General features: G+C 46.7%; 1 protein-coding gene across 2 annotated transcripts in view; it reads left to right on the forward strand.

Annotated features, from left to right (window-relative positions):
* ADAM12 (ADAM metallopeptidase domain 12) overlaps nucleotides 1-14717 on the forward strand; it is a 331503-nt gene that overhangs the window by 254902 nt on the left and 61884 nt on the right. For both annotated transcript variants that reach the window (XR_009353215.1, XM_059172861.1), the window contains exon 11: nucleotides 5376-5524. Coding sequence is in view for 1 of the 2 variants with exons in the window: in XM_059172861.1 (XP_059028844.1) it covers nucleotides 5376-5524 (149 nt within the window). In the remaining variant the exon portion in view is untranslated. The remainder of the gene's footprint in view (nucleotides 1-5375; nucleotides 5525-14717) is intronic.

Raw genomic sequence — 14717 nt, forward strand, 5'->3', positions numbered from 1 at the left:
AAAAGTAGGCCATTACCTTTCATGCTTCTTATATGTAACTCAACCTTTTTCTAGCTCTATTTATGGTCTTCTAGATCCCATAATATTTTAGGGACTATTTATAAAAACCAAACCACGCATCAAGTCGTACACAGGTTAGGTGAGTGTGTGAAAAATAACCCAGTGGAAGCCTGTCTACCCCTTTTATGGAGAAAAAGTTTCAAAGTTTTGGTCAAATCATTACAATACAGGACTCCCCCCAGCACTGAGATGAACCAGGGCACTGGGGCACTGGGGTTGCCGTCATCACTCAGTTTCTTAGATGAACTGCGGTCTTACCAAACATTTCTACTAGAATGATTTTCCAATGGTCCTGCCTCCAGCCCCAGCAGCCAAAAGTCTGAGCTTTTTAACTATTTACCACTGCAAATGCTTGATCGACCTCCTAGCCGCTATCCAATTTGTCTTCATAATAACATTAACCTTGGAAGGCAGATACCTAGGTTTATTACTCTATAAGGATAATTTTTTTTTTCATTTTGGGGCTCTACATGTTAATAAAGGGAACAAAATTGGAAGAATATTTAGGACTTATTTCTTATGAATTTAAGAGGGAAATAGCTTTGATACACTGCCCCACAGGGGACCCCTGCTCCATTCTATCAATTAAAGAAGAGGTTTCACCTCATTCTGGCACCATCCCTGCTCTGAAAATGCAGTGTCCCCTTTGCCCCAGCCCTCAGACAGGGGGTGGTCTCGAACCTACTCTGGCATCTCCATTAAACAAACAGAACGTTGCCCTTCTAAGAAACCATGACCTCCTCCACAGTTTTTGCAAACGGAACATGGCTGAGTACTCCATTGTATTAAGGAGCTGAAGGAGTAAGGTTCTGCTGACTATGGTTTTCTCTCCTGACCTAATCTTCTTAGAGAATATACACAACAAATGTTTTCCTCTTTTCTGGTAAGTACTGGTAATTCATATAAACAGGCACTAAACGAAGAAGTGGGAGTGGCCGTCTGGGAGAATGGCACCCACTCTGGATTTCTGGCTCGAAGGAGCTGCCCTCTGGTTTTCTTTGAACCTACAAGCCCTCTATGTGATCCCCGCTATGGAAGTCATTGGAAAGATTGGTTTTTTTGCTGCCAGGTTAATTTCAAGTCAGATCCTGACTGTATTTTTACAGAGCAGCCTGTAAAACTTTAAGAGGGAGTAATTTTCTGTTTTATGGTTCCATGGTCAGTGGCTACTGACTTTGCCACTTAAAATGGGTGTAAATATTTTTTAGAGCTGAAACTAAATTCCTTATAAGTATGGCAGGTTCTTCTGTTTGGCGTGTTGAAACATTTTTATAACCATCCTGATCACATTAAGTGGCTTTCTTCGGTTCATATCCCTCATTCTGTTTCCATACAAGCACTTGATCAAGATTCCTTCTTTGAAAGCATACAGAGCATGTGCTGTGATGAGCTCTGGGTGTTCTACTTAACTAATGAGTCACTGAGCACTACATCAAAAACTAATTATGTACTATACAGTGGCTAACTGAACAGAATAAAAAAAAAAACATACAGAAAAGGCTGTATTTTTAAGTGGGTGAAAATGAACGTGGGAAAATATAGGCAAATATGTGTACTGCGGTGGTGATCAAGTCAAGACCAAAGTTGATCGACAGGAAATATGTTTGACCAACTTGGCAGCAGTTAAACACATCCTTTGTCTATGCCACACACGAGAGAAGCATCAAGTAGGACACAAGTCTACAGCTCCTTTAATTCTATAAAACTCATGAGATCAATGAGATCAATCTCCTGACCAGACCTAAAACTTCTAGACTTCTCCTGTTATGTCTCTAAAATTAAATTCATGGGTGTTCATGTGACCATGCCCCATTCAAGGACTCACAAGTTAAGAGGAAGGAAATTGTGTAGCAGGGAAGCAGGAATCCCAATCAAATTGAAAAGATGAGTTCCTCTTCTAGTTCTCTATTTTTTTTAAGATGGAGCAAATATTTGCTTTAGTAACTTAAAGCCATGCCCTTGTATCTAACTGGACTAGAACAGCCTTGGTTTGGGAATAATACTATAAATAAAGAAGTATGGGGGGGAAAAGAAGTAGAGTTTTTTTTTCTTATTAGAAATGTAAATTGTTGATCAGGGTCTCTTGCGAGATATTCTGTTCATAATCACCTATCCGTGGAAGAATGTAAAACAATTTGGCAATTAAAAACAAACCCAAGAAATTCAGTAATACAAAAAATCAAATAAAGAATAATTTTTAAAGGATGAAGTCCTTGAATTTTGTGCCAAAGCATGCTAAATTCAACCCTTCACATTCTTAGGTTGGCTACATTCTGTTTGCCAACCTGTGTTATTCTTGAGAATTGATTTCCTGAAACATATTTGTGAAGCTTCCTACAACAGGAAACTGTAAAATCTAAGCAAAGTAATTTATTAGGAATTTCATCTATTCTAAGAATAACTTCGTCCCTTGATACGCTATTCTCTTGTGAGACTCGGGGCTATAGAAGGAGTCAGCTGCAGCTGTAGCAAGCAAAAGCCTGTATAACCATTTATCTACATGCCTTTAGAAGAGACCCCACAAAGATGTTCTGTGTCAGGAATGATGCTTTCTCCAAAACCCAGGGTCACTCTTTCTTGGAAGTGTTTTGGAAAACCTCTTATCTCTTTCCTGGGTGCCTTTATTGCTCTGTGGTTGGCAGGCCTTTTTAGAAACATCACTGATAGGCATAGCTCTATGGTCAACTAATCTTTAACAAAACAGGAAAGAATATCAATGGAAAAAGAGATAGTGTCTTCGACAAATGGTGTTGGGAAAACTGGACAGCCACATGGAGTAGAATGAAACTGGACCCCTTTCTCACACCACACACAAAAATAGACTCAGAATGGATGACAGACCTATATGTGAAGTAGGAATACATCAAAATCCTAGAGAACACAGGCAGCAGCCTCTGTGACCTCGGCTGTAGCCATGTCTTACTTGACACATCTCCAGAGGCAAGGGAAACAAAAGCAAAAATGAACTGTTGGGATTTCATCAAGATGAAAAGTCTCTGCACTGCGAAGGAAACAGTCAACGAAACTAAAAGGCAACCTGGATATTTTCAAATGTTGTATCAAATAAAGGGCTGGTATACAAAATCTGTTAAGAACTTATCACACTCAACACCCCAAAAATAAATAATTCAGTTAAGAAATGGGCAGAAGACATGAACAGACATTTCTCCAAAGAAGACAGACAAATGACCAACAGACAAAGGGAAAAATGCTCAGTATCACTCATCATCAGGAAAATACAAATCAAACCACTGTGAGATACTGGCTCACACCTGGCAGAATGGCTAAAATGGTCAACACAGGAAACAACAGATGTTGGCGCGGATGTGGAGAAAGGGGGACCCTGTTACACTGTCGGTGGGAATGCAAGCTGGTGCAGCTCCTCTGGAAACAGTATAGAGGGTCCTCAAAAAGTAAAAAATAGAGCCACCCTCCAACCCAACGACTCACTACTAGGTATTTATCCAAAGAATATAAAAATAGTGATCCAAAGGGGCACATGCACCCCAACATTGATAGCAGCACTATCAACGATAGCAAAATTATGGAGAGAGCCCTTATGTCCATCAACCAGTGAATAGAAAAAGAAGTGATGTGGGGCGCCTGGGTGGCTCAGTGGGTTGACCCTCTGCCTTCAGCTCAGGTCAGGTCTCAGGGTCCTGGGATCAAGCCCCACATCGAGCTCTCTGCTCGGCGGGAAGCCTGCTTCCCCTTCTCACCTGCCTGCCTCTCTGCCTACTTGATCTCTCTCTCTCTCTCTCTCTCTATCAAATAAATAAATAAATAATCTTTAAAAAAAAAAAAAGAAAAAGAAAAAGAAGTGATGTACAGCGATATACAATGGAATACTATGCAGCCATCAAAAGGAACGAAATCTTTCCATTTGCAACGACATGGATGGAGCTAGGGTGTATTATGCTCAGTGAAATAAGTCACTCAGAGAAAGACAAATATCATATGATTTCATTCATAGGTGGAATTTAAGAAACAAAACAGATGAACAAAGGAGAAAGGAAGGAAAAATAAAATAAGGCCAAAACAGCCTCTTAACTATGGAGAAAAAACTAAAGGTTGCTGGAGGGGAGGTGGAGGGAGAGATGGGCGAAAGGGGTGATGGGCATGGAGGAGGGCATTGGATGTGGTGAGCACTGGGTGTTATAGGTAAGTGATGAATCACTAAATGCTAAAATCACTAAATTATAAATAAATAATAATAAAATAAATATAATATAAAATAAATAGATATTTATTTATCACTAAATTCCAGTTGAATAAGTTATTTATTTAGCTGGAATTATAGTATTTATATAATAAAAAAAGTATTATTATTTATTTATTTTTCACTAAATTCCTGAAACCAAAAAAAAAAAAAAAAAAAAGAAAAAAAGACCACTGATAGGCACAATCAATTTCTGCAAATTACCTTTAGTAATTAGTTAATTTTAGTTTGTTCAAGTTAAGTAACAATATTTTAATAATTAGTATTTAGTAATTTAGTAATAATATTTTAAGTAACAATAATCTCTAATATCTACTTAGCCAAACCATCCATGTAGTTCATTAAGTTAGGAGTGGCCGCACAGTGCTCCCTGAATGGAGAAACCACCTTCCAAAACCCATCAAAGAGTTGAGTGAGCCCCCAGCAGCAGCCGTCACAGAATCAGGGTGCTTCTACCCATCTCTCAAATTGACTTGACAAAACAAGGGACAGCAAGAGTGACACATAATTGGATTATAATGTTAATGCAGTTGAGTCTTCAAGCAGATTACTCAATGTGGCTTGCTTTTTTTGTGAATTATTGTGAATTTTCCAAGTATCCTTCTCTACCAAGTAGATAGGGCAGGGTGACGGCGGGGGGGGGGGGGGGGCGGATACTCAGTAGCCCCTGCTCAGGTCTTACTGAGAATGTCACAAAGTATCCTTCCCCTGCCAACTTTTCATCAGCCTCATCTCCGTCTAGGCTAAAATAGTACTTTTTTGGAGCCATCTATGTGCCCTAAGAAAGATGTTTTGTAAGAGACTACAGGAAACAGAATAGAGATGATTGCCTTGAACATTTCATGTAAAGACATAAGGAGTCCTACATGTGTGCATTCCTCTGCAGAAGGGCCCATGAGCTGGTTTCATAAAATAGGTCACATCTCCGACTTATGTCTGAACTAAATAATGGGGTTCTGTGTTTTGTTCCTTATAGGGGATTGGATTGGGTCAAATGTTCACAAAAGATGAATGGTGGGGGACAGAGGTGGACAGGGGCTGGCGGAAAAGCCAAGGAGATGTGAACTATACGTTGTGCTCTTGTGTTTGCTTTGAGGACCATTCAGACAGCCCCCTTGGTGCCGCCGTGACCCTGGCACATGAGCTGGGCCACAACTTCGGGATGAACCACGACACGCTGGAACGAGGCTGTGGTTGCAGCGTGGCTGCGGACAAAGGAGGCTGCATCATGAACCCCTCCACAGGGCAAGTACCAACATTCCAGCCGCTTTCAGAGTTGCCACAGGTTGAATTGCTTGTTGGGAAATTGCTAAGCAAAAGTCTCCCTGGTTTTCTGACCAGACCACCCATAGAAACTTCTAGAAGGAGATCCCTTTCTAAGTAGCAAGAGCAGCCTGGGCTCATCTGAGAGGGTGGGTCACAGGCAAACAGACTGCACTGCCACAAGGCAGGAGGGCTGACCTCTTCCCTGAGAAGTGGCGAGTGGGGAGGGATGGACGTGTCTTTGTTTAGAAATTGCGAATTATCTTACTGTCTGAGCACTGGTTTTCTATTTCAGCCCATAGCCCAGGGCTGGGAAAACTCACTTGGGTGAGATGGGTCACATGGCCTTCAGAGCATGCTGGCTGGGGAGAGCTTCTTCCGTCGTCGGGACTGGCCCTGCGGCCCGTGTGCCTGACGTGTATCATTAGCGGGGGCCGGGGGCTTAGCAGCATCCCCACCTCTGAGGCATCACCTTATCGAATTTGAGAGGTTTACATGAAGTGACATCTCTATGTCAGTAAATCACGCTGTTCTTCCCTCTGAAATGCCTTTCTGAAACCCGAGACTCGTTCGTCCAGGGGAAAAGGAAGGTAGTTTCATTAAGGGAGCATCCAAATGAGGTGGGAAGAGATGGCACGTGGACTGATCGAGCACAGATTCTGATGAGATCCTCATGCCTCCAAGGCCCCATCCCAAACTAGAGGGTTGTACTCGTGTGGGGAGATGTTCATTAGGAAAGGAGAACACACGCTTGTTACAATTGTCTTTTTTTATACCTAAGTGAGTCCTTCCCAACGCTTCTCTTTGTGGTCCTTCCCAGGTGAAGCCTGCTCTCTGGGTTTGCTGGAAGGAAAAGCTGGAGCAGGAAGCAAGTCCTGGCTGGCAGCCCCAAGACTGGCCTCTGTAGAGGCCTGCTGGCAAGGGGCCGGCCCTGGGCGGGGCAGGTTGGGGGGCACCGGCTAGAGGTGTAAGGGGCGGGCTGTTACGGAGGGAGGTTCTGCTTCTGCGAACAGCAGCTTTGGGAGGCTCCTATCGAATGGCTCCTGGGGCTCTGTGTTGCCCCTGAAACCCAGACTGGGCAGAAGGGCACAGCTCATATCCTGGACATTGCCATGCCTGAGGGATGTTCCTGCGGCACCTCCCTGTCACCTGATTAGCAAGTGATTGCTTGTCTTCACTGCCACCACTCACAGAGCCTTCACGGGCATCTTTTTTGCTCCTAGTTCCGTCTTAAACACAATTCAAGGGTGTTATCAAGACCCAGTGGAGGGATCTGTTCCGTGTCTGTGAAAACTGAAGCCAGGAACCAGAGCCCAAAGCGAGAGCATCTTAGGCCAACACCAACAGGAAGTGAAATATTATAAAACCCTACATGCAAACCAGGGAGCTCTCCAAAGGGAGGCAGGTTCCTCCGAGAAAGCGTGTCCTCCTTCTCATTTAAACTGTCCAGGCAGAGGTAGGATAACAATTTGGGGGGCATTTGGGACGAAGAATTCCTTCTTAGGGTGTGAAGTTGGGCCAGTGGCCGGTTAGGTGTCTTCTTTTTCCAGTATCCAGGCAGGCCCTACAGGGCCCAGCATCACTGGCCAGTGCACCGTGAGGGTCTCAGACAATGAGGTTTGTAGGAAGTTAACATACAGCTGAGTGGTGTTCGTGCTTTCTCCTTCTTGATGAACTCCAAGTGGCTACAGAAAACTCACTGCTTACTTAATTTCCTGCTTATCATATAGACACAAACGTATCAGCTTACATGCCTCCGGAAGTGGTTCCCAGTGACCGATCTCATGAACGTTTCGGAACTCTTGATAAAATTGGCAAATGGAAGAGAAGAAAATCTAGGCTGGAAACACTAGAGTAGGACTGAAGTGCCCTGGGAGCCCCTATTCTGATACCAGTTGTTTTGGGTAATATAGGTGAGGGAGTAACCCCTCTGGTGTTAACCATTCTTCATCAAGAGAATGAGTGAGTTTGTCTTCTTCCTTCCTGGCTTCCGTCCATCTGTCCATGCACTGATTCATATTCACTCTACCCACCCACCCATCCGCCCAAGCACTGGCTGTTCACGCCATCCATCCACCTACCCATCTTTCCATCGGACCTTCTGTATCCACCCAACCTTCCCCCTACTTGTTCACATAGTCACTGAATTGTTTGGACCCTCCCCCCACCCCCGTGCTCACGGTCCTGGGGAAGGCTCGGACGAGGAAGACCCTACAGCTCTAAGAATTATGTGATTCTGGAGGTACAATTTCTGACGCTCCCCGTAACTTTGTGTAAAGTCCTTCAAATTGGAAGGTCTTCGAGGCAGTGTTTAAGGATATGAGCCAAATTGCCCCAGAGATATTTGAAAATCATAGGTAGAAGCACTATTGTTAAGAGCTCAGCAAATCATTTCAAAGGTGTATTTTTTCCCTTTACCAGGGGTTTGCTAATAGCCTTTACTTGATTTATACCTTATTAGCAATTTCTAAGTTTTCTCTTTTGCTGAGTTTGTGCTTTTGTGTAAACCTTTTCTATTTGGTTCTCATTTATGATCTCACATTCCCATCCAGAGAGTGGTGTTTTTAATTTTCTCAGATGGAAAGAAACTTCCTAAGCAAGTGGGTGAATTAATCACAAAAACCCACAGCGAGGGGGAGGTCAGGCCGCCCAGGCAACCCTCAGCCATCCATCACCCACTGCAGAACTTCCAGGCTGCTTTTAATCTGCCATATTATCCCAATGTGGTCTCTCCCTTACCTCGTGGGGTCCCCTCGAGAGGGGTGAGTGGATTAAATGAGATCACATGTCTTTGTAAATTGTAAATCACTCCACAAATACACAGCAGCGCCAGTACTGTTGTTACTTAGCTTGCGGGGTCTAAATCGTGGAGGGCCTCTTCCAGAACCCCTGTTCGGAGTTGCTGGAAGCACTGCCAGTGCCACAGAACAGTCACTGAGCAATGCACCCACAGTCTCAGTGTGCACAGCTCGGCGTAGACCAGACGCCCGTCTTCCCCCAACTTCCTCCGTACTCCTGGCTTCAGGCATAAGCAGCAAACGTTCAAAATGTTGCTCAAGTCTTAGCCTCGAAGGGGACCCAAAAAGAGGTGAATCCAGATTGCTCTCGTGATATTCAGGTCTCCCCAAATCAGAAGGATCCGATTCTAGATGGTGGCAAGGAAGAAAGCATAGCCTTTAGCACGCCTTGTGTCTTCTTTATGGAGACTTCCCAGAATCCGAACTCCAGAACCTTCCGCACCTGCCCGTCATTGACAGATGGGACCCGATGCCCGGGGAGAACCACGCTGGTGCCCACGCCCGCTTCAAGGCGGCGGCGGGAGGTCAGCAGCACCTTGCAGGGATGGTCCGAGGGGCTTCCTGACAGGTCGTACCGTTAATGACCGCGACGCCTGGAAAGGTCTGGAAGCGTGCGTGAGCTTGTGTTGTCTTCCCGTAGTTCACGTGAAGACCTGCCTTGGAAAGCAGTCTTGGGCAAAAGCAGTATCTGGGGGTTCGAGTGGGAGTTAGACTCTGGGGTCCACTGGCTCGTCAGCTGCTTGGAGCATTGGGACTAAAAGCGTGGCGGATGAAGCCACGCTTAAGGGAGTAAGAAAAATGTGAATCGTTTGAACACGTGCAGAAAAAGATGTTTAGCATCATTGTAAATGTCACTTCCAGAGCGGATCCCCAGGAAGCAGTGCTGGCATTCAAAAAGTGCTCTTGGGGCTTCCTTTATTTTTTTGCGGGAAGTCCTCTGTTGGGAAGAGCTGGAGGAAGGGAGCCTGCTGTGGGGGGGGAGGAGGCTGAGTCTGGGACACGCGCTAACCCGCAGCTGTGAGGTTTCACACGCTCTCGTAGAAGTGGGGGTGACGGCCAGCAACAGGACATTCTTCTCGCCTCGTGGAACTTGTACTCTCTGGGCGAGGACAGAGAGTTAAAGAGCTTTGAAAGACACAAAGAGGATGGAAAGGAAACACATGGGCGAGGGGCCCCACTTGAATTAGGGGCTTGGGGAGGAACTCTCTTGGAGGTGACCTTGAAGTGAAGACCAAAAGGAAGGGCGGGTCAGAGAGCCTGCAAGGGCCGGGGCGGACCTGGGTTTGGGCGGAGGAGATGTGGGGGCGGTGCTGACAGCAGGCCAGGGGCTTGTTGGGGGCTGGGTCAGGATGGGGGTGGGGCCTGGGGGGCACAGGTTGCTGGTGCTGCTGGAGAGAAGGAGGGTTGGGAGGAGTAGGAGCAAGCAAAGCGCGGTCCACAAGGTTGCAAGGAGGTTTTGTCTCCAGGGTAGTGAGAAGTCCTTGGAGGGTTTAAGGCAGGGCAGTAATCTGATCTGACCTAACCTTTCAAGCTTTCTTCCCTTCTAAGATCACCAGTGTCCAAGCTAGGATCACTTGCCAAATTAAGGGGTTTGTGTCTATTTTAAAAAGGCAGGGTGTGCTTCTTATTAAAAAAAAAAAAAAAAAAAAAAGACACCAAAGTGATAGGCTATAAATTCTAGTTCTATTTTTGTGTAATTAATAGGCATTTGGAAGTCAGTGACAAGGGTCTTGCTTCAGCACATGGGGCAGAGCACTCCCCCCGCCAACACCCTCGCTTCTCCAGCCTTGCATACGTGATGTACAAAGGAGTTCACTTTGCTGTCCCTACAGTAAGCATCCTTTAAGGCCTCGACTTCAAAGAGCCGTGGAAGAGCCCTCTCGCACTCCGTGTGTGCATGAGTGTGTGTGTTTGTGTGTGCGTCTGAAAGGAATTACTGCATAGTTTTCAGGCTGATGCTAAGATTAGGGGTTTGGAGCTGTTTGGGTTTGTTTTGTCCAGACTGGCAAATGGCTCTGAGCAAAGAATGTTCCGCGGCTGCCAGCAGAGAACAGAGAGCAGAGTGTTGTGCGCCCAGGATAACACAGGTGAAGGAAATCAGAGGACGATGGCCCCTCACTCTTCAAGTGGTGTAAATAGTTTACATTAAGACGAGGTTGGACATTCAGGAGTAACATCTCCAACTGGATCAAAGATGCACGTTTAAGCTGGAAGCATGGCCATGCTGTGTCCTCCAAGGTTGATATCGTCGGTTCATTCAGTCCCATTGAGTTCAACTCAGGAAACATTTGTTACATACCTACTTGCTACACAGCTGTCTGGACGCGGAGCACATCTGGATGGCCTCCACCCGGGTTCAGCCTTCTCTGATGAAAACTAAGAAGACATCAGGCCTGCCTCTGACTCAGGACCAGCCCACTGCAGGAAGTGGGGTTAGGCAACCAGTCATCACAAAACCACTCATTTACTCAGCTCGTATTTACTGTGCCCCTGTGTGCCAAGTCCTGGGGAGCAGAGTGAGGGCACAGACACAGAAGGCAGGAAGCTTCTGGAAACTCATACTGTGGTGGGACGACAGGCAAGTAAACCGTGCTGACTATGTGCTAGAACCTCAGAACTCTGCCGGGGGACATTTTTGGGGCCATGAGGCTCCCTGCAGGGTCACCTAATCTAGTCTCTTTACATGGTCCTGGATTTCATAGCATCTCACCGATAAGTATTGCTGCTGCAAGATAAGGAGACATTTTTTGATATAACCATTATACCAATTCACACTTAAAAACCACGGTAATTCATTATGAACAAGGAGCAAAACATTGAAAGGGATGGCGGGCAGGGAAGACGCCCAGGAACTCAGTCCGGTCTGAGCCCTGACGAACTGAATGGGGTTGGGCAGGCTGCCCAAGGTTTTCTAGCTCACATTACTGGAAAACTGGTTTTCTGCTTGAGAAGACCTCTATCTGAAAATGTGTTTCAAGGAACTAAAGGGAGCTTTTCAGTGGAAGATTCCTCAGAGTTTGGGATGTGATTAGGAATAGATAGAAATTAGATGTATTCGGGGAGTCTGTACTCTTTGCAGACCTCGCGTTCTTGAAGAGTGCAAAATACACATAATTAAAACTCACCCCCCTCTTTTGAACGCTGAGGAACAGAGATCATGAAATACATTTATCATAAGGGGATTTTAAAAGAACAGATACGTGGGACACCTGGGTGGCTCAGTTGGTTAAGCAGCTGCCTTTGGCTCAGGTCATGATCCCAGCTTCCTGGGATCGAGTCCCACATCGGGCTCCTTGCTTGGCAGGGAGTCTGCTTCTCCCTCTGCCTGTGTTCGCTCTCTCTCCCTCTCTCTCTCTCTCTCTGACAAATAAATAAAAAATCTTTAAAACTTAAAAAAAAAAAAAAAAGAACGGATTTGTGGGAAATCATTTTCCCATATTAACTCTTCATTTAAAGATGATTGTTTCTTTTTTTCAGTGAAAGGTTAAAGAAAAGCTTTGCATCAGTCTTCAAAGTGTAGGGGGGGGCGGGGAATGGAAATCTTTATCCAAGGAAGGGACAGAAGGAGGGACTCTAGTAACACTTACACACTGCTGCTCAGAATCGGCTTAATTATCCAGCCAGAGTTATTCTGTTGGCTATATCCTGACATTATCATAGTGGGGAAAGGAACTGGCAGGAGAGATTCTTGAAAAGAGTTCAAGAGAGCACACCGATACAGAGAACGTTCTTACTCCTCTCTATGTCAACAGCTGGTACTCTCTGAAAATATGGGCATTTGGCTACATTTAATGCAGTACCCCAATACTGAAAGTCACTGCCCAAGGGCATAGTAGAATCCTCCTCCTCTCTTAAGCTAGACACAAAACAGAGAGGTCAAGCTGGAGAGCTCCGTCGGCATAGCCCCTGCTTCTTAAATAACCCAGTTTGGGGGAAATGCCAATGACTTTGCCCCTAGAGGATTGCATTCCAGTGTCCTAGTGCGTTCGTAAACCATGTGGGTATTACTGGGTACTACCCAGTAAACTGTGCGTATGGCTATGTCTGTTTTAAAGAGAAGAGAGCTGGGGCTCAGAAAGTTGAATGAACTGCCTACATTTTCCAAAACTTCCCAACCGGAAGTTCCAGGACATAAGGCTGAGTCACCGGGTGCCGAGCCCCTGCCTTCCCACTTTGCTATGACTTCCCTCAAATAAAAATTTGCAGCAGCTAAGCATCAGGAAGAGGAGAGGGCATGTGTCCTGGGGTAATGGTCAGAGGTAAGCATGCTCACCTTCCAGAGGGAGGCTTCGAGGGACCTCCTTGCTGCTGGGCTGTATGCCTTAAGGTTGAGGACGAGTGGTGGGGAACTGGGCCATTCAGCCTGTTTCTGGGTTTGCCACATGGACACGGCCCTAGCCATGTTTGGGTTTCGTGTGAGGACTGAAGCCTTCTCGGTACAGATCAATGTCCCTGGGTGACTTCTGGGAGGCAGGCGAGCTGCCCCAATTTTAAAACATTTAGTTCGTCAGACTCCCTTCAACTTATGTTACAACAGCAAAGAATTATTTCCTGTCATTGCTCGTTAACCCAGCATTTTATTTGTGGTAGAACATGTGTGAAAACATTATAGCTGAGACTCTGCCCGTGCTTCCCTCCCCCTCCTACGCACACAGACACACACCCGTGGCCTCCTCCGCTCCCCAGGTCATACGGCCCGGAGGCTCCAGGGTGAGGTCAAGGGTAAACGCTTAGGCCTCTCCGCCATCAACGATATCCAGCTGAACCCACCTCACGCTCCGCTAGGTCAGAAACTCTGTGTATTTTGCCCTTGCCCAGGTCCCAGCCCCTAAAACAGTGCCTGGCACGTGGTGAGGTGCAGTAAGTCCTTCCTGAATGAAAGGCTGGATTGCTGGAAGGACGGGTGCTGGGATGAGTGGATCGTGACAAAGGGACAGAAGCAAGGACAGTGGGAGAAGGGATCGTGGTTGTGGACGGAAGGACCGGTGGACGGCTGAGAGAAGGACGGATGGGTCAGCGGATGAGTCAAGACCGGTGGGTGGAATGACGGACGGACGGGCGGACGGACGGTGATCGCCGCCCAGTCAGATATACGCAGAGTGAGGCCGTCTTTCCCCTTTTGTGTAATGGCTGAACCTCTGGAGAGAAGGCTCTGAGATGGCTGTCTATTCTAGAGTCAGAGCCGAGAACCCCCAGGGAAATGGGCGGTGAATAGTGACGGAGTCCACTGCTGCTTTTTCCGACGAACTCTGGAGAGCAGGGTGGCGGGAGCAATTCGCTTCCAAAACGTGAAGTTCTTCTCAAAGCGGCTTCTCCTGAAAGCCTCTGCTCGACTTAGCTGCAGTGGGAGGAGAGGGCTCAGAAATATAAAATCTGAAAGTCGTGGCGAGAGGAAGGCCCTATCGACTTCACAGACCACTCCCTGGTCTGCAGAGAACTTTCTTATCTCCTTCCTCATTCAGTCGCGCCTATGAGAAAAGAACAATATGATCATCTCCATTTTACAGAGGAGAAAACCGAGGTTTGGGGAGCCTACCGGCCCATAGGTAGTGTGGATCAGACTCCAGATGTCAGCCCGCAGCTTCTGGCTCTCAGCCCGTTCCTCGGTGCCTCCCCATGGGTGTCTGAGCGAAGGAAACTTCGGTTCCAAAGCACTGGGTGCAGGGGTGCAGGGTGGGGCGGAGCCGGGGCCGGCCCAGTGTCGGGAGCTCAGCAGGACAAGGACAGGACTCAAGCTTCAGTCCTGGCTGGGTGGCTTGGAGGTATCCGGCATGACTACTTCTTCTACCATAATCGATTCAAAGTGGCTTCCCCGTGACAGACTCGAAGAGGCAGCAGCGACTGGCAAAATCTGCCTGCCACGACGGGAAGGTCTGACTGCTCCGGCGCGAAGAGGCCAGCGTTCTCTCCGGCATGCATCCTGCCCCGACTCACCTCGGGGTCTGTTTGCATCTGCCAGAGCTCAGTCCCTGATGAGCCCCACGCAGAGACAGGGGCCTTTTCTTACAATGAAGCTGAGAAACTCACCTGAGACAGTCTCTGATGGGCCAGGTCCCCTGCCTTGAGCCCCCCCACTCTGCAGGCCTGGATTCAGGAGGAAACCGCCATCAGCACACAGAAGTGAGAGGTCTGATTTCTGGAAGCGTCCAGAGATCTCCCCTGTACCTCTCAACGGACTGGTGGAGCGCAGTTGGCCTCTTTCCTTATTAAAAATTCTAGGAAATCACATTTGTGCTTTAATTGTTTTCCAGGGAGGAGGAGCAGAGGTCAAAGTTCACATGTAAAAACATGAATGATAATGTGCCGCAGATGATGGCTTCCTTCTGAATCCCAGGTGTTTGCTATTAACAATGGAAATGTCCTACTAAGGACGTTTT

The sequence above is a fragment of the Mustela lutreola genome, chromosome 4 (assembly GCF_030435805.1).
Source record: "Mustela lutreola isolate mMusLut2 chromosome 4, mMusLut2.pri, whole genome shotgun sequence".
In the NCBI taxonomy this organism is placed as follows: Eukaryota; Metazoa; Chordata; class Mammalia; order Carnivora; family Mustelidae; genus Mustela; species Mustela lutreola.